General features: G+C 48.8%; 1 protein-coding gene across 1 annotated transcript; it reads right to left on the bottom strand.

Annotated features, from left to right (window-relative positions):
* Nucleotides 1-17820: 17820 nt before the first annotated feature.
* On the bottom strand, nucleotides 17821-22779 carry LOC141978178 (interleukin-1 beta-like). The gene is made up of 7 exons (XM_074940065.1): nucleotides 22759-22779; nucleotides 22023-22091; nucleotides 21680-21728; nucleotides 20760-20970; nucleotides 19546-19716; nucleotides 18738-18883; nucleotides 17821-18033 (listed from the first exon to the last, which is right to left on the bottom strand). Exons 2-7 carry the CDS (start codon nucleotides 22067-22069, stop codon nucleotides 17821-17823), a joined length of 837 nt encoding a protein of 278 aa, XP_074796166.1. The 5' UTR covers nucleotides 22070-22091; nucleotides 22759-22779.
* Between the last annotated feature and the right edge of the window lie 1309 nt (nucleotides 22780-24088).

The following is a 24088-nucleotide window of genomic DNA, read 5'->3' on the forward strand; positions in this document are numbered from 1 at the left end:
TCGTGGTGGGAGTCTGCTATAGACCCCCGGACCAGGGGGATGAGGTGGACGAGGCTTTCTTCTGGAAACTAACGAAAGTTACGAGACCGCAGGCCCTGGTTCTCATGGGAGACTTCAATCACCCTGATATCTGCTGGGAGAGCAATACAGCGGTGCACAGACAATCCAGGAAGTTTTTGGAAAGTGAAGGGGACAATTTCCTGGTGCAAGTACTGGAGGAACCAACTAGGGGCAGAGCTCTTCTTGACCTGCTGCTCACAAACTGGGAAGAATTAGTAGGGGAAGCTAAAGTGGAGGGGAACCTGGGAGGCAGTGACCATGAGATGGTCGAGTTCCAGATCCTGACACAAGGAAGAAAGGAGAGCAGCAGAATAAGGACCCTGGACTTCAGAAAAGCAGACTTTGACTCCCTCAGGGAACTGATGGGCAGGATGCCCTGGGAGAATAACATGAGGGGGAAAGGAGTCCAGGAGAGTTGGCTGTATTTTAAAGAATCCTTACTGAGGTTACAGGGACAAACCATCCCGATGTGTAGAAAGAATAGTAACTATGGCAGGCGACCAGCTTGGCTCAACAGTGAAATCCTTGCTGATCTTGAACACAAAAAAGAAGCTTACAAGAAGTGGAAGATTGGACAAATGACCAGGGAGGAGTATAACAATATTGCTCAGACTTGCAGGAGTGAAATCAGAAAGGCCAAATCACACTTGGAGTTGCAGCTAGCAAGAGATGTTAAGAGTAACAAGAAGGGTTTCTTCAGGTATGTTAGCAACAAGAAGAAAGTCAAGGAAAGTGTGGGCCCCTCACTGAATGAGGGAGGCAACCTAGTGACAGAGGATGTGGAAAAAGCTAATGTACTCAGTGGTTTTTTTGCCTCTGTCTTCAAGAACAAGGTCAGCTCCCAGACTACTGCACTGGGCAGCACAGCATGGGAAGGAGGTGACCAGCCCTCTGTGGAGAATGAAGTGGTTCAGGACTATATAGGAAAGCTGGACGAGCACAAGTCCATGGGGCTGGATGTGCTGCATCCAAGAGTGGTAAAGGAGTTGGCGGATGTGATTGCAGAGCCATTGGCCATTATCTTTGAAAACTCATGGCAATCGGGGGAGGTCCTGGACGACAGGAAAAAGGCTAATGTAGTGCCCATCTTTAAAAAAGGGAAGAAGGAGGATCTGGGGAACTACAGGCCAGTCAACCTCACCTAAGTCCCCGGAAAAATCATGGAGCATGTCCTCAAGGAATCAATTCTGAAGCACTTAGAGGAGAGGAAAGTGATCAGGAACAGCCAGCATGGATTCACCAAGGGCAAGTCATGCCTGACTAATCTAATTGCCTTCTATGACGAGATAACTGGCTTTGTGGATGAGGGGAAAGCAGTGGACGTGTTATTCCTTGACTTTAGCAAAGCTTTTGACACGGTCTCTCACAGTATTCTTGCCAGCAAGTTAAAGAAGTATGGGCTGGATGAATGGACTATAAGGTGGATAGAAAGCTGGCTAGGGCGTTGGGCTCAATGGGTAGTGATCAATGGCTCCATGTCTAGTTGGCAGCCGGTATCAAGCGGAATGCTCCAAGGGTCGGTCCTCGGGCCAGTTTTGTACAATATCTTCATTAATGATCTGGAGGATGGCGTGGATTGCACCCTCAGCAAGTTTTCAGATGACACTAAACTGGGAGGAGAGGTAGATACGCTGGAGGATAGGGATAGGATACAGAGGGACCTAGACAAATTAGAGGATTGGACCAAAAGAAATCTGATGAGGTTCAACAAGGACAAGTGCAGAGTCCTGCACTTAGGATGGAAGAATCCCATGCACCGCTACAGACTAGAGACCAAGTGGCTAGGCAACAGTTCTGCAGAAAAGGACCTAGGGGTTACAGTGGATGAGAAGCTGGATATGAGTCAACAGTGTGCCATTGTTGCCAAGAAGGCCAATGGCATTTTGGGCTGTATAAGTAGGGGCATTGCCAGCAGATTGAGGGACGTGATCGTTCCCCTCTATTCGATGTTGGTGAATCATAGAATCATAGAATATCAGGGTTGGAAGGGACCTCAGGAGGTCATCTAGTCCAACCCCCTGCTCAAAGCAGGACCAATCCCCAACTAAATCATCCCAGCCAAGGCTTTGTCAAGCCGGGACTTAAAAACCTCAAAGGAAGGAGATTCCACCACCTCCCTAGGTAACCCATTCCAGTGTTTCACCACCCTCCTAGTGAAAAAGTTTTTCCTAACATCCAACCTAAACCTCCCCCACTGCAACTTGAGACCAGTACTCCTCGTTCTGTCATCTGCTACCACAGAGAACAGTATAGATCCATCCTCTTTGGAACCCCCTTTCAGGTAGTTGAAAGCAGCTATCAAATCCCCCCTCACTCTTCTCTTCCGCAGACTAAACAATCCCAGTTCCCTCAGCCTCTCCTCATAAGTCATGTGTTCCAGTCCCCTCATCATTTTTGTTGCCCTCCGCTGGACGTTTTCCAATTTTTCCACATCCTTCTTGTAGTGTGGGGCCTAAAACTGGACACAGTACTCCAGATGAGGCCTCTCCAATGTCGAATAGAGGGGAATAATCACATCCCTCGATCTGCTGGCAATGTCCCTACTTATATATCCCAAAATGCCATTGGCCTTCTTGGCAACAAGAGCACACTGTTGACTTATATCCAGCTTCTGTCCATTGTAACCCCTAGGTTCTTTTCTGCAGAACTGCTGCCTAGCCACTCGGTCCCTAGTCTGTAGTGGTGCATAGGATTCTTCTGTCCTAAGTGCAGGACTCTGCACTTGTCCTTGTTGAACCTCATCAGATTTCTTTTGGTCCAATCCTTTAATTTGTCTAGGTCCCTCTGTATCCTATCCCTCCCCTCCAGCATATCCACCTCTCCTCCCAGTTTAGTGTCATCTGCAAACTTGCTGAGGATGCAGCCCACACCATCCTCCAGATCATTAATGAAGATATTGAACAAAACCGGCCCTAGAACCTTGGGGCACTCCACTTGATACCGGCTGCCAACTAGACATGGAGCCATTGATCACTACCCGTTGAGCCCGACGATCTAGCCAGCTTCTATCCACCTTGTAGTCTTAACTGGCAGCCATCCGGATTTCTCCCCTCTGGTTCATCAGACCCATGAAACCTGCCCCCAATTACCAGTTCACTCTGGGACACCCACACTCCAAGCAGTTTGGACCCCAGAGACCTGTCTGGGGTAGAAACAAAGAAAATGCTTATTGAATAGAAATATCACAGTTTCCAAGATGAAATAGTGCAGAAAAGCAAACACAGACAAGTTATACAGAAAACAAACGTGTAGATGCAATCTCAGGCTTTAGCTAAATTGCCTTTGCTAATCCAAGTTACCTGGGGTCTCTGACCAGGTTCCCAATGTGCCCTTGGTCCTGGAAAGGATCCAATGTTTCACGGATAGCGCCCACCCCACTTAAACATTGTCCCTCCCTTTCTGAATTAAAAAATCTCGCATACTCAAATCTGTTTAGAAAAGGCTTTTTTTCCTCTCTCTTTTTTCCTCTTTCTCCTGGCGTGATGAGTCATGACTCATGGTTATTCACAGCTGGGGAAACTCTCTCCTTTCTTAATTTATGGAGACTGGGGTTTTCTCTTCAATGATGTTCCATTAACTTTGAGTACTTGTAGTTGGTTTTGTGGGAGGTGCCAGGTTACTTCACCCCCTTGCTAGGCGATGATGCTGTAGTTGCATCACAGCAACTTTGTACACACATACACACATGCAGACATTGACATTCTCAGATGTGCTATATCTTGACCTTAGTAAGGCTTTGTGATGCTGTCTTGCATGACCTTCTCATAAACAAACTAGGGAAATGCAACCTAGCTGGAGCTACTATAAGGTGGGTGCAAAACTGGTTGGAAAACCATTCCCAGAAAGTAGTTATCAGTGGTTCAAAGTGAAGCTCGAAGGGCATAACGAGTGGGGTCCCGCAGGGATCAGTTGTGGGTCTGGTTCTGTTCTATATCTTCATCAGTGAGTTAGATAATGTCATAGAGAGTACACTTATAAAGTTTGTGGACAATACCAAGCTGCGAGGGGTTGCAAGTGATTTAGAGGACAGGATTATAATTCAAAATGATCTGGACAAACTGGAGAAATGGTCTGAAGTAAATAGGATGAAATTCAATAAGGACAGGATGATTTAGTTGGGGTTGGTCCTACTTTGAGCAGGGGGTTGGACTAGATGACCTCCTGAGGTCCCTTCCAACCCTGATATTCTATGATTCTATGATTCTAAGGACAAATGCAAAGTACTCCACGTAGGAAGGGAAAATCAGTTGCACACATACAAAATGGGAAATGATTGCCTAGGAAGGAGTACTGCGGAAAGGGCTCTTGGGGTCATAGTAAATCACAAGCTAAATATGAGTCAACAATGTAACACTGTTGTAAAACAAAGCAAACATCATGCTGGGCTGTATTAGCAGGAGTGTTGTAAGCCAGACACAAAGTAATTATCCTGCTCTACGCGGCACTGATTAGGCCTCAACTGGAGTATTGTGTCCAGTTCTGGGTCCCACATTCCAGGAAAGATGTGGACAAATGGGAGAAAGTCCAGAGAAGAGCAACAAAAATGATTAAAGGTCGAGAAAACATGACTTATGAGGGATGATTGACAAAATTGGGTTTGTTTAGTCTGGAGAAGAGAAGACCGAGAGGAGACATGATAACAGTTTTCAAGTACATAAAAGGTTGTTACAAGGAGGAGGGAGAAAATTTTTTTCATTAACCTCTGAGGATAGAACAAGTAATGGGCTTAAATTGCAGCATGGACGGTTTAGGTTGGACATTAGGAAAAACTTTTTCACTAGGAGGGTGGTGAAGCACTGGAATGCATTACCTAGGGAGGTGGTGGAATCTCTTTCCTTTGATGTTTTTAAGTCCTGGCTTGACAAAGCCCTGGCTGGGATGATTTAGTTGGGGATTAGTCCTGCTTTGAGCAGGGGGTTGGACTAGATGACCTCCTGAGGTCCCTTCCAACCCTGATATTCTATGATTCTATGATAATACTTACTTAGTTCTGCCATGAGTGCAGGGAACTGGACTAGATGACCTCTCAAAGTCCCTTCCAGTTCTATGATTCTATAACCACAGCCTGTATTCAGATCTCCTAATGACCATCAATTTCAGAACATTACAAGCTTTCACTGATGAGGTTCTGAAATTGATGGTCATTAGGAGGTCAGTGTACAGGCTGTGATTATGAATGTATGCATGTGTGTACAAAGTTGAAGTTGTAATTGTGATTCAATAAGCTACAGTTTGGACTACAGACTGGACTACATCTCCCATTGTGCACTGTGATCTCTGGTTGAATGAATGTGGTGCATCATGGGAGTCATGTCCCCATGGTGCCTCATGGGAGATATAGTCAGATGGAGAGCCCAGCCCATAGGGAAAAAAGGGGGTATGAGGCACTCTAATGCCGACTCCCATGATGCACTGCGGCAGCTCAGAGGAACACAGATTAGTGGTAAACTAGACTGAAACAAAATGTTTCAACGTTTGTGAACTGACATTTTTTGAAACTTTCTGCTGGGTCCAAAATTTTGATATTTCGACTTTTCACCTTGATTAGGTACGAAAACAACTATAGGTTTTCCAACAGCTCTGGAAATCAGTTTTTTCATTCTCTGCCTAGTTGGACATCCCATATTGCATTGCTGAGGTTGCTCTGTGATGTCTTCTGCTGAGGTACAATGGGAGACCTATTTCCCCATGCTAAGTTCCCCCCGTACTGTGACTCACAGCTTCTTGTCAACTCTTTGAAATGGGCCATCCTGATTATCACTACAAAAGTTTTTTTCTCTCCTGCTGATAATAGCCCACCTTAACTGATTGGTCTCTTTACAGTTGGTATGACAACACCCATTGTTTCATGTTCTCTGTGTATATATCTCTTCCTACTGTATTTTCCACTGCATGCATCCGGTGAAGTGGGTTTTAGCCCATGGAAGCTTATGCCCAAATAAATTTGTTAGTCTCTAAGGTGCCACAAGTACGCCTCATTTTTTTTGCTGATACAGACTAACACAGCTACCACTCTGATATATGTTTAAGGTCTACTATGCCCCTTAGCTGAGAGCAATAGCAGAATCATAAACCTCTTCTACACTAGAGGGAGATAGAAACCCATCCTCTCAGTGTGGTCATACATGATATTACTTAGTCCTGCCTTGAGTGCAGGGCACTGGAGTAGATGACCTCTGGGGTCTGAGATGCTAATAACTAGTGTGGATTCCCCGACACGTGGAAGCTCATTGCTTTTTAACTCTGTTGGGCCCAGACCTGCTGTCGCTTACACCAGTGTAAACCAGGAGTGACCCTACAAATGTCAGTGGTGCGTGGCATGCAGCTGGTGTACAAGAGAGGAGAGGCCAGCTGTGGGGGTGTTATTTTGGCCAAGAGAACAAATATGATGCTGATGAAGATTGCAGTCCCATTGTGCTAGGTGCTGTGCAGACAAATAGCAAGGGATAGTTGGGAGAACTTAAAGTCTAAAGAGACAACAGGGTGGGTGGGGAGGAGTGACTTGCCCATACAGAGCGGAGTGGTCGCACTGGGAAGTGAGCCCAGCTCCCCTGCTGCCTGTTGTTTGCCCAAGCAGATTGCTTAGCCAGGAAAGGCCCTTGGAATCCTTTTGTGTCACTCAGCACCTGTTCCTGCCCATCTACTGGTTGGTACCTGACCAGACGCATCCACTTGAGAATGTCCCGGGGAGGAGAGCTCCATGAGTACTGGCACACTAGCTTTTCAGGGAACGGAATTGCCCGACAGCACAGGGAATATTATTCCTAAGGATCGTTTCATCCCTGCTCCTGAAGAATAGCTATAAACTCATTATGCTTGTTTGCACTCAGGCCTTTTTATGCAGCCCTAGTGTAAATGGGAATGTAGTCCGGGCCAGAGGGGGCCATTGTGGGCTGCCCCACTGAGTAACCCAGGCCAGGGAACCTGGCCCAGTGATTCCTGCAGCCAGACAAATAAACTGTAGTTACAGCCTGGCTTCCAGTCTTGTTTTGAAGACATCACCGGACTGTGAATTCACCACATCCATGGCAGTGGGTAATTACAAATCTATGAGGTATTTCTAGTCTGAATTTGTCGAGCTTCAACTTCGAGCCCTGGGATCTTTTTATGCCTTTTTCTGCTAGATTAAAAAGCCGTCCACTATCGGAACTCTCTTCCCTTGGTAGTTTGTTCCCAGGGCCAGTCACCCTCACTCTTAAAAACAAATGGCACCTTAGTTCCAATTTGAATTTTTCTACCTTTGTGTCCCAGCCATGGGATGTTTTGCCTTTATCTGCGAGGCGAAACTTACTAGGGATCTCGCCCTGGGGGGCTGTTTTCAGTTTATACAGTTTGAAACAGTGACGTTCTTGGAACCCCCAATTCCGACAGAAAGAAGAGTTTGCCTGTTACAACACACTGTTGTGTCTATGCAACCGCTTTTCTCAGAACACAGCCCGGTGTCACCGAGTTTGTGCATTACACTGACCTCACTCAGAGTCAGAGAGGTTAGGCCCAGAAGAGTGATCTCATCTGACCTACACGATAGCACAGGTCACCAGCACCACCCAGCACCTGCACACTGACCTCACATTGCCTGACTCTGCCTGGACCCACCTGCCCTTAAAGGGCCAGCCACCCTGTGACAGGCCTGGGTGCAGAGCCTCCCACTGTTGGAGGTGGGTGGGAAGCCCCCTGAGCTGGCCCCTCTGCACACTGCTTGCATGTGCGGTTCAGGTAGGGGGCAGGTCTGGGAGCATGGCCAGGTTTCTAGAGGTAGCTCCCCCTTTGGGGATCTCTCGTGCCGTGTTCCAGGTGGCAGCCCAATAGCTGCCGCATGGATTCCTCCGCAGCACATGATGCAGCCAGCATAGAGCCCTCAGTCCGCTGATTGTCAAAGGGATGGTGCTGGAGCTGACGTGGGGGCGGGAGTGTAATCTTTTAGATGGCTGCCCTTGAATTGAAGTGATGCGGGGGTGGGGGAGTGCCCCATCTAATTGCCAGCAACAGGAATATAACGCTGGAAGCGGAACCAGTCTGAAGTGGCAGGGGAGAGGGTGTGAGATGGAGGGGAAATGAATGGACCCAGTTCTGCTTCTAGCAGGGAAAAGGTCAGGTTTGAGAACACTGTGATGTTACACGCCATATTCTTTATGGAAATATGCTTATGATATGGATATGACATAACTGAGATGTACTGCTCATGTAAGGTGTCATTGGAAAGGTTATGATTTACTGAATGTGATTATCCAATTTGTATGCATATATCATTTCTGTATCTGAAGTTAGGAATACTGACTTTGTATCTGTATTTCAAATGGGTTACTTTGGGTGTCACCCCCAACTAGCCCTTCAGGTACAACAATGAGAAAGCCAGACAGTGCTTAATAGCCCATTAGTAAAGACAATGGTCTGTAAAAGAGCTCAGTGTTCAGCCTATGAGCAATGGCTGTCACAGCCCTGCAGAGACATGGGTCCGAGTCACCTGGTACTGGACACCCCTCCTTTCCTTTTGGAATGCCAGTGTTTTTCCACTGGAAGAGAAAGGGTTCCTGTCTTACACAAGAGCTATATAAGACAGTGGAGTGACATCATGGTTCTCCTCTGCCTCCCCACCCAAAGAGACAGTGAAAAACACCTGGAAGGAAGCACTGAACTGTGGGGAGAAGGGTTGAGCCCAAGCTGGAAGAGCCTCTAGCTTGTGAGTAATAATACCTGAGGTCTCAAGCTGCAGACCAGCGCAGCTGCCCTTCAAGACTTTCTGTAATCTGCCTGTAATAATATCTAAGGGTGAGAAATCGCTATTTGTAACCAATTTCTTTAGTGAAACAAGCTTAGTTTGCATGTTTTGTTTTATTTGCTTAGTAATCTGCTTCGTTCTGTTTGCTCTCTCTTTAACCACTTCAAATTCACCTTTTGTAGTTAATAAATTTATTTCTTGTTTATAATATAACACCGTTTGCGCAATTCATAACTGGGGGGTGGGGTGGGGGGAAGAGACTGTGCATACCTTCCTCCACATTGAGGGAGGAGACGGATTTCATAATATACCTTTGGGTCTTCACTCCAAGGGAGGTGGACACCAGAGTGCTGGGGCAAGTCCCTTAAGATGAGTCTTCCCAGAGCTGATTTCAGTGTGCCTGTGTGTCTGCTGGAGGAGGCTTAATAGCCTGGCTCAGCAAGCCAGGTAGAAAGGTACCCAGGCGGGCAGAACAGGTGGGCTCAGTGGTATCCCAGCAGATCAGATGGCATCTTAAAGGGAGGCAACCCGCCACAAACATGCTTATCACTCGGGCTATTCATGCAATGTCCTTCCCACAGTTCATCAGTGGGGACCAAACCGGAGACAAGCAATGCCAAAAGCACATGCTTTTAGCACTTGTGACAAAGTTCCTCCTCTGCCTTGGTGGGTCCTGCGCTTATTGGAGGATTTGCTCACCTCAGAGGTTCACGGCCGCCCTCAGTTTGGCCACTTTTGCTAGTGGCTCAAACCTGCCGTTCACTCAGATAACCTCATCGCTGGCCAGCATGGGGAAAGGGAGGAGAACAATCCCCGCAGTCTCTGCTGACCCACCTAGTGGGTCAGGGGATAGGCCAGGGACCTTCCCCTCTGGTGGGACCCACAGTCCAGGTCACCTCCTCTTGTCTCAAATAGGGAGTTGAGGGGAACCCGCCCTCTACTTTCTTTCTTCCACAGGACAGAAGCGGCTTTGTCTGTACAAAGTGCAAGCTGGTCTCCATATTGGAAGAGAAGATTGAAGGTCTGGAGCAACAGATAACGACCCTGCGTTGTATACGAGAAACTGAGGATTTTCTGGACAAAACTCAGGATAGGCTTCTAGGGGCACAAAGCTCTAAAGATATAGAGCAGGTTGCACAGAGGAGCCAAGAGGCCAGCGAAGAAGCTTGGCAACATGTGACCTCCAGAAGAGGTAAGCAGAATGTCCGGGTTCCAGTAACACAGACACAGGTAACCAACCGCTTTCATGTTCTCTCCACAGGTACCATTGCGGAGAGTGGACCAGATGATATGTCTGGGGGGAGAAAGCAGAAGGAGACTCCGCTGGTTGGAAGGCATGAGATGCGATGTCCTGAGGTTGGGGGTTCCACGACCACCACTCCCAAGAGGAGAAGGCGGGTGGTGGTGGTCGGGGACTCTCTCCTCCGGGGGACTGAGTCATCTATCTGCCGCCCTGACCGGGAAAACCGAGAAGTCTGCTGCTTGCCAGGGGCTAAGATTCGCGATGTGACGGAGAGACTGCCGAGACTCATCAAGCCCTCGGATCGCTACCCCTTCCTGCTTCTCCACGTGGGCACCAATGACACTGCCAAGAATGACCTTGAGCGGATCACTGCGGACTACGTGGCTCTGGGAAGAAGGATAAAGGAGTTGGAGGCGCAAGTGGTGTTCTCGTCCATCCTCCCCGTGGAAGGAAAAGGCCTGGGTAGGGACCGTCGAATCGTGGAAGTCAACGAATGGCTACTCAGGTGGTGTCGGAGAGATGGCTTTGGATTCTTTGACCATGGGATGGTGTTCCATGAAGGAGGAGTGCTGGGCAGAGACGGGCTCCATCTTACGAAGAGAGGAAAGAGCATCTTTGCCAGCAGGCTGGCTAACCTAGTGAGGAGGGCTTTAAACTAGGTTCACCGGGGGAAGGAGACCAAAGCCCTGAGGTAAGTGGGAAAGCGGGATACCGGGAGGAAGCACAGGCAGGAATGTCTGTGAGGGGAGGGCTCCTGCCTCATACTGGGAATGAGGGGCGATCAGCGGGTTATCTCAAGTGCTTATATACGAATGCACAAAGCCTTGGAAACAAGCAGGGAGAACTGGAGGTCATAGAATCATAGAATCATAGAATATCAGGGTTGGAAGGGACCCCAGAAGGTCATCTAGTCCAACCCCCTGCTCGAAGCAGGACCAATTCCCAGTTAAATCATCCCAGCCAGGGCTTTGTCAAGCCTGACCTTAAAAACCTCTAAGGAAGGAGATTCTACCACCTCCCTAGGTAACGCATTCCAGTGTTTCACCACCCTCTTAGTGAAAAAGTTTTTCCTAATATCCAATCTAAACCTCCCCCATTGCAACTTGAGACCATTACTCCTCGTTCTGTCATCTGCTACCATTGAGAACAGTCTAGAGCCATCCTCTTTGGAACCCCCTTTCAGGTAGTTGAAAGCGGCTATCAAATCCCCCCTCATTCTTCTCTTCTGCAGACTAAACAATCCCAGCTCCCTCAGCCTCTCTTCATAAGTCATGTGCTCTAGACCCCTAATCATTTTTGTTGCCCTTCGCTGGACTCTCTCCAATTTATCCACATCCTTCTTGTAGTGTGGGGCCCAAAACTGGACACAGTACTCCTGATGAGGCCTCACCAGTGTCGAATAGAGGGGAACGATCACATCCCTCGATCTGCTCGCTATGCCCCTACTTATACATCCCAAAATGCCATTGGCCTTCTTGGCAACAAGGGCACACTGTTGACTCATATCCAGCTTCTCGTCCACTGTCACCCCTAGGTCCTTTTCCGCAGAACTGCTGCCTAGCCATTCGGTCCCTAGTCTGTAGCGGTGCATTGGATTCTTCCATCCTAAGTGCAGGACCCTGCACTTATCCTTATTGAACCTCATCAGATTTCTTTTGGCCCAATCCTCCAATTTGTCTAGGTCCTTCTGTATCCTATCCCTCCCCTCCAGCGTATCTACCACTCCTCCCAGTTTAGTATCATCTGCAAATTTGCTGAGAGTGCAATCCACACCATCCTCCAGATCATTTATGAAGATATTGAACAAAACCGACCCCAGGACCGACCCCTGGGGCACTCCACTTGACACCGGCTGCCAACTAGACATGGAGCCATTGATCACTACCCGTTGAGCCCGACAATCTAGCCAGCTTTCTACCCACCTTATAGTGCATTCATCTAGCCCATACTTCCTTAACTTGCTGACAAGAATACTGTGGGAGACCGTGTCAAAAGCTTTGCTAAAGTCAAGAAACAATACATCCACTGCTTTCCCTTCATCCACAGAACCAGTAATCTCATCATAAAAGGTGATTAGATTAGTCAGGCATGACCTTCCCTTGGTGAATCCATGCTGACTGTTCCTGATCACTTTCCTCTCATGTAAGTGCTTCAGGATTGGTTGTTTGAGGTCCTGGTGATGTCAAGGAACTATGACGTGATTGGAATAACAGAGACTTGGTGGGATAACTCACATGACTGGAGTACAGTCATGGATGGTTATAAACTGTTCAGGAAGGACAGGCAGGGCAGAAAAGGTGGGGGAGTAGCACTGTATGTAAGGGAGCAGTATGACTGCTCAGAGCTCCGGTACGAAACTGTGGAAAAACCTGAGTGTCTCTGGATTAAGTTTAGAAGTGTGTGCAACAAGAGTGATGTAGTGGTGGGAGTCTGCTATAGACCACCGGACCAGGGGGATGAGGTGGATGAGGCTTTCTTCCGGCAACTCACGGAAGCTACTAGATCGCATGCCCTGATTCTCATGGGTGACTTTAATTTTCCTGATATCTGCTGGGAGAGCAATACAGCGGTGCATAGACAATCCAGGAAGTTTTTGGAAAGCGTAGGGGACAATTTCCTGGCGCAAGTGCTGGAGGAGCCAACTAGGGGGGGCGCTTTTCTTGACCTGCTGCTCACAAACCGGGTAGAATTAGTGGGGGAAGCAAAAGTGGATGGGAATCTGGGAGGCAGTGACCATGAGTTGGTTGAGTTCAGGATCCTGACGCAGGGAAGAAAGGTAAGCAGCAGGATACGGACCCTGGACTTCAGGAAAGCAGACTTCGACTCCCTCAGGGAACAGATGGCCAGGATCCCCTGGGGGACTAACATGAAGGGGAAGGGAGTCCAGGAGAGCTGGCTGTATTTCAAGGAATCCCTGTTGAGGTTACAGGGACAAACCATCCCGATGAGTCGAAAGAATAGTAAACATGGCAGGCGACCAGCTTGGCTTAACGGTGAAATCCTAGCGGATCTTAAACATAAAAAAGAAGCTTACAAGAAGTGGAAGGTTGGACATAAGACCAGGGAAGAGTATAAAAATATTGCTCGGGCATGTAGGAAAGATATCAGGAGGGCCAAATCGCACCTGGAGCTGCAGCTAGCAAGAGATGTCAAGAGTAACAAGAAGGGTTTCTTCAGGTATGTTGGCAACAAGAAGAAAGCCAAGGAAAGTGTGGGCCCCTTACTGAATGAGGGAGGCAACCTAGTGACAGAGGATGTGGAAAAAGCTAATGTACTCAATGCTTTTTTTGCCTCTGTTTTCACTAACAAGGTCAGCTCCCAGACTGCTGCGCTGGGCATCACAAAATGGGGAAGAGATGGCCAGCCCTCTGTGGAGATAGAGGTGATTAGGGACTATTTAGAAAAGCTGGACGTGCACAAGTCCATGGGGCCGGACGAGTTGCATCCGAGAGTGCTGAAGGAATTGGCGGCTGTGATTGCAGAGCCCTTGGCCATTATCTTTGAAAACTCGTGGCGAACGGGGGAAGTCCCGGATGACTGGAAAAAGGCTAATGTAGTGCCAATCTTTAAAAAAGGGAAGAAGGAGGATCCTGGGAACTACAGGCCAGTCAGCCTCACCTCAGTCCCTGGAAAAATCATGGAGCAGGTCCTCAAAGAATCAATCCTGAAGCACTTACATGAGAGGAAAGTGATCAGGAACAGTCAGCATGGATTCACCAAGGGAAGGTCATGCCTGACTAATCTAATCGCCTTTTATGATGAGATTACTGGTTCTGTGGATGAAGGGAAAGCAGTGGATGTATTGTTTCTTGACTTTAGCAAAGCTTTTGACACGGTCTCCCACAGTATTCTTGTCAGCAAGTTAAGGAAGTATGGGCTGGATGAATGCACTATAAGGTGGGTAGAAAGCTGGCTAGATTGTCGGGCTCAATGGGTAGTGATCAATGGCTCCATGTCTAGTTGGCAGCCGGTGTCAAGTGGAGTGCCCCAGGGGTCGGTCCTGGGGCCGGTTTTGTTCAATATCTTCATAAATGATCTGGAGGATGGTGTGGATTGCACTCTCAGCAAATTTGCGGATGATACTAAACTGGGAGGAGTGGTAGATACGCTGGAGGGGAGGGATAGGATACAGAAGGACCTAGACAGATTGGAGGATTGGGCCAAAAGAAATCTGATGAGGTTCAATAAGGATAAGTGCAGGGTCCTACACTTAGGACGGAAGAATCCAATGCACCGCTACAGACTAGGGACCGAATGGCTAGGCAGCAGTTCTGCGGAAAAAGACCTAGGGGTGACAGTGGACGAGAAGCTGGATATGAGTCAGGAGTGTGCCCTTGTTGCCAAGAAGGCCAATGGCATTTTGGGATGTATAAGTAGGGGCATAGCGAGCAGATCGAGGGACGTGATCGTTCCCCTCTATTCGACACTGGTGAGGCCTCATCTGGAGTACTGTGTCCAGTTTTGGGCCCCACACTACAAGAAGGATGTGGATAAATTGGAGAGAGTCCAGCGAAGGGCAACAAAAATGATTAGGGGTCTAGAGCACATGACTTATGAGGAGAGGCTGAGGGAGCTGGGATTGTTTAGTCTGCAGAAGAGAAGAATGAGGGGGGATTTGATAGCTGCTTTCAACTACCTGAAAGGGGGTTCCAAAGAGGATGGCTCTAGACTGTTCTCAATGGTAGCAGATGACAGAACGAGGAGTAATGGTCTCAAGTTGCAATGGGGGAGGTTTAGATTGGATATTAGGAAAAACTTTTTCACTAAGAGGGTGGTGAAACACTGGAATGCGTTACCTAGGGAGGTGGTAGAATCTCCTTCCTTAGAGGTTTTTAAGGTCAGGCTTGACAAAGCCCTGGCTGGGATGATTTAACTGGGAATTGGTCCTGCTTCGAGCAGGGGGTTGGACTAGATGACCTTCTGGGGTCCCTTCCAACCCTGATATTCTATGATTCTATGATTCTATGATTCTACTCCGGGTTCCCAGCCCAGGGCCCTGTGGATCGCAGCTGTCTACAGTGTCTCTTGTAACAGCTGCGTGACAGCTACAGCTCCCTGGGCTACTTCCTCATGGCCTCCTCCCAACACCTTCTTTACCCTCACCACAGGATCTTCCGCCTGAAGCCTGATCACGCTTGTACTCCTCAGTCCTCCAGCAGCCTGCCTTCTCACTCCCTACTCCTTGCACACCCTCCCCTAACTGATGGGAGGTCCTTTTTAAACCAGCTGTCCTGATTAGTCTGCCTGCCATAATTGATTCTAGTATGATCTTAATTGGCTCCAGATGTCGTAATTAGCTTGCCTGTCTTAATTGGTTCTAGCAGGTTCTTATTGTTCTAGTGCAGCCCCTGCTCTGGTCACTCAGGGAACAGGAAACTATTCATCCAGTCGCCAGTATGTTTGCCTTGGACCAGACTCCTGCACCCCACTGGTCTGGGTCTGTCACATACTGGAACTAAAGGAGTAGCTTCATTACCTCCCAGTAGTAGTAGGCTATTATTTTCTTTACGTACCAGTCACTCCGCAGTGACATAGGGCGCTTAGCCAGTGCCTGACACGCAGGTATCCCCTTTTGGTTAGTGAATCGTTCAGGAACCGATGCTGATTTCTACAAATTGATCTGAGATGCATCAGTATAGTTTGGACAGGTGATTTTCAGCTCTTGGGAGTGGTTGTTTATCCAAATCACATCGAATTGTTTCGACACCCTGGTTGGATGACGGAACCTTTTGAAACAGAAAAGTTACAAATAGCCAATAATGAATTTTTCAGTAGGGATTTTTGGCTGTGGAATCATCAGTGCTAAAATTCCCCCAAATTCATCTTCCAGGAGCATTTTGACAACTGTCCAAACACTCGCAATTAGCAAACGCTAGAACCCCATGAAATGTGGCAAATCCTTCATTCGGCATATTGGGCTGTATTAGTAGGAGCATTGCCAGCAGATCGAGGGAAGTGATTGTTCCCCTCTATTCGGCACTGGTGAGGCCACACCTGGAGTACTGTGTCCAGTTTTGGTCCCCCCACTACAGAAGGGATGTGGATAAATTGGAGAGAGTCCAGCGAAGGGCAACAAAAATGATTGGGGGTTGGGGCACATGACTTACAAGGAGAGGCTGAGGGAGCTGGGATTGTTTAGTCTGCAGAAGAGAAGAGTGAGGGGGGATTTGATAGCTGCTTTCAGCTACCTGAAAGGGGGTTCCAAAGAGGATGGAGTTCGGCTGTTTTTAGTGGTGGCAGATGACAGAACAAGGAGCAATGGTCTCAAGTTGCATCGGGGGAGGTCTAGGTTGGATATTAGGAAACACTATTTCACTAGGAGAGTTGTGAAGTAGTGGAATGCGTTACCTAGGGAGGGGGTGGAATCTCCTTCCTTAGAGGTTTTTAAGGTCAGGCTTGACAAAGACCTGGCTGGGATGATTTAGTTGGGGATTGGTCCTGCTTTGAGCAGGGGTTGGACTAGATGACCTCCTGAGGTCCCTTCCAACCCTGATAGTCTATGTTTCTATGATTCTATGAAAATAGCTGGGAAACAGGATTTTCTTTGACTTCCGGTCCGACCCAATTTGTTGACTGCCATGCACACAGGCAACAAAAGTTACAAGCAGAACAATGTGATCACCAATACAGATTTGTTTATTAAAAATCAGGCCAGCAATATTAAATTGATCAATAAATAAATTCCAAAAATACACTCATTTATAATTAACATGTTAACAGAAGTTACCAACAGTGAAATAGTTAGAGCAACTTAATTTTGAATTAAAACAACACAATAGCATGTTTACAGAAAAAAAAATCGCGCTGCACGATGATGGCCATTCCTCCGTCTCTAATATTTATATTATTTAATGTATGTGTATATTAGTCTCACAGCAAAATGACTGACCAAGTATTATTCTTTTCTGAACTAAAATCAGTTACTTACATAGTAAAAAACATCCTGATTGGTTAATAACTTAGATCGGTTAATAATTAAATCCCACAGTGTTTTAATATCATGAGCTGAAGAGACACAATAAAAAGCCTTAGTCTTGCTGCTTTAAACTCATGGGCAAAGGTCCGGTTTCCATAGGGCATAGGGGACAAATTCCTAACGCAGCTGGGTCCTGCAACCAATTGAGTAACTTTTCCCAAGTCTCTAAGGCCTGGCTCCGCAAAGGTATTTAGGCACCGAACTGCCAGTGGGAGTTAGGAGCCTACATATCTTTGCGGAGCTGGGCCTGAGTGTTTGCAGAATCGGGGCCTGATGGTGTGATATGAACAATAATAATTAATGAGGCCCTCCGGGTACAGCACAGATAATTTACATGAAATTAATATACAATGATCCCGCAACGCAGAATGGAAACCCCCCGCAAATCAGCATGGTTGGGCTGATACAGCTTATGAGAAAGGAGAGGTTAAAGTGGGTCTGGGGGAAATCCACAAGCCAGGGGCTGATCCACAAGCCAGGGGCCATCGGCCTTAGCTTGGTCACCGAAGCTGTGGAAGGTGGGAGAGAAGAGACAGCCACTAAGATAAGCCTCTAATAAAGAGGGCTCTAATATAGAGCTCTCACTCCAGTAAGAGGTTAATTCTAGATGCTGGAGCTGGATCAGACCCACTGGCCCATGCTCTAGGATAGGGCAGGGCACAAAGCAAACAGAAAGACACAATACATACATGTTAGAGGTGTGTTACAGTCACGTTCTGAGCCATGAGTCAGGGCTCACTCATAAATACAACCATTCCCCCATGTACTTAGTACATACAAAGATTCTGCTGAAACCAGTAACTGCCGGTTTGGGATGTGCGCTCAGTGCTTGGACTGGGTGAGGAAGTAGTTGGTGATGAACACTTCCCCAAGCCGGTTGGTGATGCCAACGGGCTGGTTGTTCTGGGGGGAGGTGCAGATGTACCAGCCGCGGTGGGCGGCTGACTCGAACTGGGCCGTGCTCTCGTTTTCCACCTTGTAGAAGATGAAGCGCTCCAGCTCGGCTCCGTCAACATCCTTCAGGATATCAGCCTCCTGTGGCACAAAGGGCAGCCCGGTTAGAAAGAGAGGCCAGAGGAGAGAGCTATGCCAGGCCTGTCTTTCTAACCGGGTCTAGCAGGAAGAGCTCTCCTGGTTCCCACTCCAGTGCGCTACCCATTGCCCTACACTGCTGCTTAGATTGCCTGGGGAGGAGGACTGGGCAGGGAGCTCTGGGGTTGGCATCCACAGATATCCAGTGCAGCTGGAAGCTGGGAATGTCCCCCAAGCAGCCTGGAATTATACTAGTTCTCACCCAGGGGGAAGGGAGAAGTGGAAGCGATGGGTTCAGGTACTGGGTGATCCCACAACATGTGGGGGCCTGATCAGAGCCAGGGTGAGTCCCGGTCCGATCTGCCAGCAGGAGTAGAGTAGCCCATTAGCCCTGCAGGAGCCGGAATCGAGCATGGCTCCTGCATCATCCACAGAACGATTTACTAAGCTCTGGCTTTGCAAGCTTTATCGCTGGGGCTGGCGCATGAGGCAGATGGATCCCCACTCAGCTTGCAGGGCCCAGCGGTGGTTTATAGGGCTGGCAACTTTGCTGGGGCCCTGGCATGACAAAGAGAGAACGCCCGTGGAGACCACAAACCCTCCTCCGAGCAGAAACCCACTTTACTTCCTGAGTGGGCGGCTCTTGGTTTCTCAGGAAGCGAGTGGCAAAGCAGATGCCTGAGCCCGGAACACCCCCGCCCCCTTACCTCCAGCTGCAGCACCGGCTGCTGGCCATTTTGCACACAGGACAGGTAGAGACTTCTCCCCTTGATGCCCAGAGCGACCGGAAACCTCATGGAGCTCTGGTTGCTTGTGCCGCTTTTCGGTCTATAGAGAGCCATGTTTAACTTCACTGCAAGACGGGGAAATACGGAATCAGCAACGGCACAGAGAACGGCTGTCTGAATTCTGCGGGGAGAGATGCAGCCAGCGCCGGGAGCTAACTAGGGGAGCCACTCCACAGGTTGCCTTGCCATGTGTTCAGAATGTCCTGGACCAAAGCCATGCAGCGTGTACGCCCCCAGGGTTCCCCTGGTGTCTCTCTGGGGGCTTGGAACGTACGAAAGCTCAGATTCTCCAGTCCAGCGGCCCCAGGTAGAAATCAGGGACCTGAGTACAGGATTCAGACCAGCTGCTTTGGCAGGTGTGAGGAGCAAGGAGTTCAACACAGAGGAAGGGCCCTCTCTTGGGATTGCCTGGGGGACCACCCTGGCCTTTAATAGGAGATTGGCATGGCCTGGCTATCTCTGTGATTGGCCTGGATGTTCTCAGGGTCAGTTGAGATGGGAAACCAGAGCTGTGAAAACTGATCCAGCCTGGAAACTTCATCAGATCAGGTTTTTCAGGGGGCTTCTGGTATCACCCAGATTAGAAATAATGTAGCCCAAAAACAGATGAGCAGAGTGCATGGGAGAGTGCCAGGGATTTGGGTCCTTCATCGGGGGAAAGTCAAAGGTTAGGCTAGCATTTTGGGTGAAGGTTTGGGCTGATGCTTGGGTATTGTCCAGACCTTACCTTGGTGTCTGATGCTGGGGCCTTGCAAATGCACCGCCACCAGCTGGGCGGGAGCCTCCAGCTTGAAGCACTTCTGGTCAGTGTCCCGAATTTCGTAAGAGATGGATCTGAAGTAGCGGTAGATGGAATCCACCGTGTGGGTGACATTGTGACTCTCGAACGAGATGGTCTCTGAAAACAAGAATGCGAACAAGGGTTAATATCTACTGGCATTCTCTGAGCCCATGCTCGCCTCTCCTGCACGTGGTCCCCAGAGTGACTCAGAATGCAAGGAACTGATCGGTGTGTTTGTGATTTAATCAACATTGCCAAGATGTGTGTCATAGGCCCTGTACAGCTAACAGCTAATGGGGATTCCCCCTTTTCCTTAGTGGCAGGGCCTGTGCTGTGGGATCAGGGGTTGGAATCCTGCCTTGGTTCTCACTGCGGAGTTCCTGGCAGCTGTGAGTTTGCGGCAACACTCAGTTAAAGTATTTGCTGAGAGCCTGGTAGCTGCTGGGGACTGAAGAGCTGCCTGTGACCCACAGCGATGGGCGCCTTTCCCTGACTGGAGCAAAGGGTCATATTGGCCACCCCTTCCCTATCCAAGGGACTTGACCTCTCACCCTTCCAGGAACCAGGTCTCATACACCCGGTGCTCCTGCTGGGATGCAGGGGGAATGAACTGGTAACAACCAGACTCTGCTGTTCTCAACCATCCATCTCAAAACACTTGATCATCAGCTCCATTGCATTGGTGGCGAAACTTAAGGCTGAGTGAGGGGAATGCACTTGGACAGGTCCCATGGTTAGGGCACTAGCCTAGACCTTAGCAGACCTGGGTCCAGTTCGCTGCTCTGCCACTGACTTCCTGTGTGACCGTGGGCATGTCACTTTGTCCATCTGTGCCTCAGTTTCCCCAAGTGTAGAATGTGGAGAATAGCCCAGCCCCACAGGGGTGCTGTGGGATAAAGGCATTAAAGATTGTGAGATGTTCAGGCCCAGGGCCTCAAAGCTATGAGGCACCTAACTCGCATTGATTTCAATACCTTTGAGGATCTGAGCCTTAGACAATCTGGTGTCACGTAAATGCCTTTGGTAGCTCTCTAGCTCGAGACTTGCCCCCCGATGCACAGAGCTGGCATTAGTGGGGCTCCAAAGCCCCTTGTGTGTCCCCCCTCAGCCCCAACCCTTGGACGGGGTCACTTAGCTCCAGGGATCCCCTGGGGCCGTACCGAAGACAGTATCGAAGATGCCTGTCAAATCATCATCCGTGAATGGTCTTGCTTTCAATGCCTTCTTCATCTTCTCTGTGGCGATCACCAGCACCACGGATCTGCGGAAGACCTTGGGAGAGGTCTGCTCTGTGAACTGCAACTGGATGCCCAGGTCGCAGGCTGAGCAGCTCTGGGACAGGGAGCAGGGGCTCGAGCCTTGGCTGGAGCTCTGTGGGCAAGGAAAGCACTGTGAAACAAGCTGCTGCCCCACCCTCCCGTAAGAGCTGCTTTAGCCTCAGCAGCCGCCAAGGCTGAGCCAGGGTCTTCCCCCTCCATGAGGCGGGCCAGCGGTAGGAATCTCCTCTCAGATCCACCCCAGGGCTCCTGTCAGTGCCTGTTCTGTGCTGAGAGCACCCATGGGTGAAACATGACTCCACTGATGCCAATGGGCCAGTGGCCCCCAGTGTGAGCCGCGAATCCCCTGCCCCCTACTTCCCCCCAGCAGGTGACAGGAGAAGCATCTGCCCGTGTCCCTCAAGGTGGCTTCTAGATTGATGGATCCAGGGAGACTGGAGCAAACCATCCCCCAGCAATCCTGGCCACTTGCCACCCGCCTAGCCAGCACCACCACTGATTGCAAGCCAGCCTCCTTCGCTTTCCCCTGGAGGGTGGGGGCTGAATGGTGAGGGGACGCTAACAGCAGGTAGCCAGACAGGCCCAGGGTGAATGCCAGCTGCTGCTGGACATGCTTTTGCTATAGCCCTGCTCTCTGCATTCACTCAGTCATACAGTTTTACTGGGCCAGACATTCCATGGCCGCTAGGCCCAAGGAGGACACTATCCCACTATCATGTGGGAGCTAACTGGGGCCTGACCCCTCTTTCACCAGGGTATAAAATCCCCAGGAAGGGCTGTTGGACTGAGACACCGATCCTTACCTTCCCCAAGTAGGGGTGGTCGACTTCGTAGAACTGTTCATTGTTCACACTGTAAGCGAGGGACAAACAAACAAAGCCAGTTATTCCCCAAAGAAGAGATTCTACAGCAGTTACAGGTTCAGGACGAGTGGCGAAGGCATTTACACTTATCGTAAGCTAAGGAGACTTAACACGACAAAGATTTGCTGGCATTGCTATGCTGGTTTGGGCTGAAGCTGGCCTTAAGCAGTACCTAGGCCTCGTGCTGTTTCTTTGCATTGGGGTGAATTTCACGGTGAAACTCCAGCAAGAATCCCCAGCTCTGAGACCCTAGAACATGGGGAGTCAGTAAATCCAGGGTTACCTGCAGAACTCCATCAACTCCTCCTGCACATCAGGAACGGCTGCCATAGCTGCTTCTCGCTTATGAAACCTAAGAGGGGAAAAAACCAAAGATGTTCACCCTTGCACCCTGTGCACCTACAGCCAGCCATGGAGAAAGAGAGACTAACATACAGGCCGCTGAAATCAGTCAGACGTGTGTCCCCTTATGCCACCGCTGAATCTGCCCTTGTAGCAATAAAGCCAGGGAGCTGGTGGCAGAACACCTGGAAACAGGAATATTGGCAAGACTTTAAATGAAGGTAACGTGCTTATTTGCTGTAATAATAGGGTGAATTGATATGCTTGCTATTTTGATACTATGGTGAGAAGAGAAATAAATCTGTATCTAGGTGAGAACGTATTGTGAAAGCAAGCAAGCCAGCTGGATCGCCCTGTAGATCAATTGATTGATCAAGGATTGATAGATATTGCATGCCAGCTAGTCTTTAAAAACAAATATCTGTCAGAGATGCCGAGCGCTTGCAGCTCCCAATGATTTCAGCTCTGAGAATCAAGCTGTACCTGAGTTCAAAGCCCCAAATATGGTTTGCACCATTTATTACAAAGCTCTTCTAAAACAGCATGCCATGTATTTCTATATGCCTCCACTGCAGGCGAGGCTGCCTCGTAAATCAGCAATGTCTGCTGATCAGGAACTCCCAACCCCAAGTGCCAGCTTGATATTGCCAGCTGCAAATGAACTCTGAGCACAATACCTGTGTGATGCGTGCCGCTGGCCCTTCCTACTGGAGGACTGATCTCTGTCTCTCTCTTTGAGTGTCTCAGTGTTGACTGGTTCCTTGTAGCTGATGGAGGAGCGTGATATAGAGGGCAGAAGAGGAAGAAGGTGTGGTTTAGCTGGGAACTTCCCCAGAGATATGGGGACATAAAGATATTCTTGTAAATTTCACAAGTGGGTGAAGTACGCGAAAAAAGGAAACTCAGTGATCAATACTGAGAAACTAACCTGGCCTGAGAAGGAGACAAAGGAGCATGCAAATGAAGGATGAAAACTGTCCCCACTGCACTTCAATTCCATGAGGTCTATGCCCCACATATGTCCCACTTCAGCCCTTTGGACAGATGTGGGACATAGACATTATGCTGTCTCTCTACCGGGGGGTGAATTCTGCCCCAAGAAATTTCACTGTGGCCCAGGCAAGCCCTCAGGTTTCCTCCCAGTCCAAACCAGGAACATGATGAGGACGCCATCTCACTTCAGTCGTGGCAAGCTCCTTGAGTCCCTTTCCTGCTAATGTTTCTATTCCCAGAGAAGACGCACTGCCTCCTGTCTCTTCAGTCCGCCAGCATACCCGCCTACTGGTCACATAGGCTTGCTCTGAATGATCTGCTAGCTGAATCTCTCGGTAATCACTGCAGAAGATGCGGCTCTGCCTAGGACAAGATGTTTAACCCTGTTTACTAGGAGGCCGGTGGAGCCTACCCACCTTACTATACCACCAGAGCATGATTGTTAACAAGATTCACCGCTACAAGTGTGAGGTCCAGTCCTGGGTGCAGCTGAGCGCTGGCAGTTTTCATTAACTCCAGGAAGAACTGTGTGTATGGCTAGGGGAAGCTTTTTTTGGCAAAAAGTAAATTAACCAAAAAATGTACTTTTGGGGACATCAATTCAGGTTGAGTTTGGGGAACAGTTTCACAGAAAAAACTGAGAACAAACATTTTGGAAATGTCAAAACTTTTCATTTAGACAAAACAACCTGAGATGAACTATTTTGAAATGACATTTTTGAAACTTGTTTGGAGTGTTGCGCTTGCTGGGTTGGTCCCAGGATATGAGAGACACAAGGTGGCTGAAGCCATAACTTCTGCGGCTGAAAGTGACAAGGTCTGAGTTTACAGAGAGCTCTTCTTTAGGTCTGGGAACGGCACCTAGAACGTCACAGCTAATACAAAGGTGGAACAGTTAAGGAGTTAACACACGTTGCAAGAGAATATTCAAGGTGAAGTGGGCAATCAATACCTCCAAAGTCATAGGAAAAAGAAGAGTTCCTGGGTTACAGATTGTTGAAATGACCCATAAAT

This window comes from Natator depressus, chromosome 26, assembly GCF_965152275.1.
Source record: "Natator depressus isolate rNatDep1 chromosome 26, rNatDep2.hap1, whole genome shotgun sequence".
NCBI classification, from domain to species: Eukaryota; Metazoa; Chordata; order Testudines; family Cheloniidae; genus Natator; species Natator depressus.

Bases quoted from the DNA above. Each gene is read 5' to 3' on its own strand.
- LOC141978178 (XM_074940065.1), bottom strand. From the start codon at position 22,069: ATGGCAGCCGTTCCTGATGTGCAGGAGGAGTTGATGGAGTTCTGCAG. The intron at 21,729-22,022 runs GTAACCCTGGAT...CCTCGCTTACAG, and splicing joins GAGTTGATGGAGTTCTGCAG to TGTGAACAATGAACAGTTCT. The intron at 18,034-18,737 runs GTAAGGGGGCGG...TTTGTGCCACAG, and splicing joins AGCCGGTGCTGCAGCTGGAG to GAGGCTGATATCCTGAAGGA.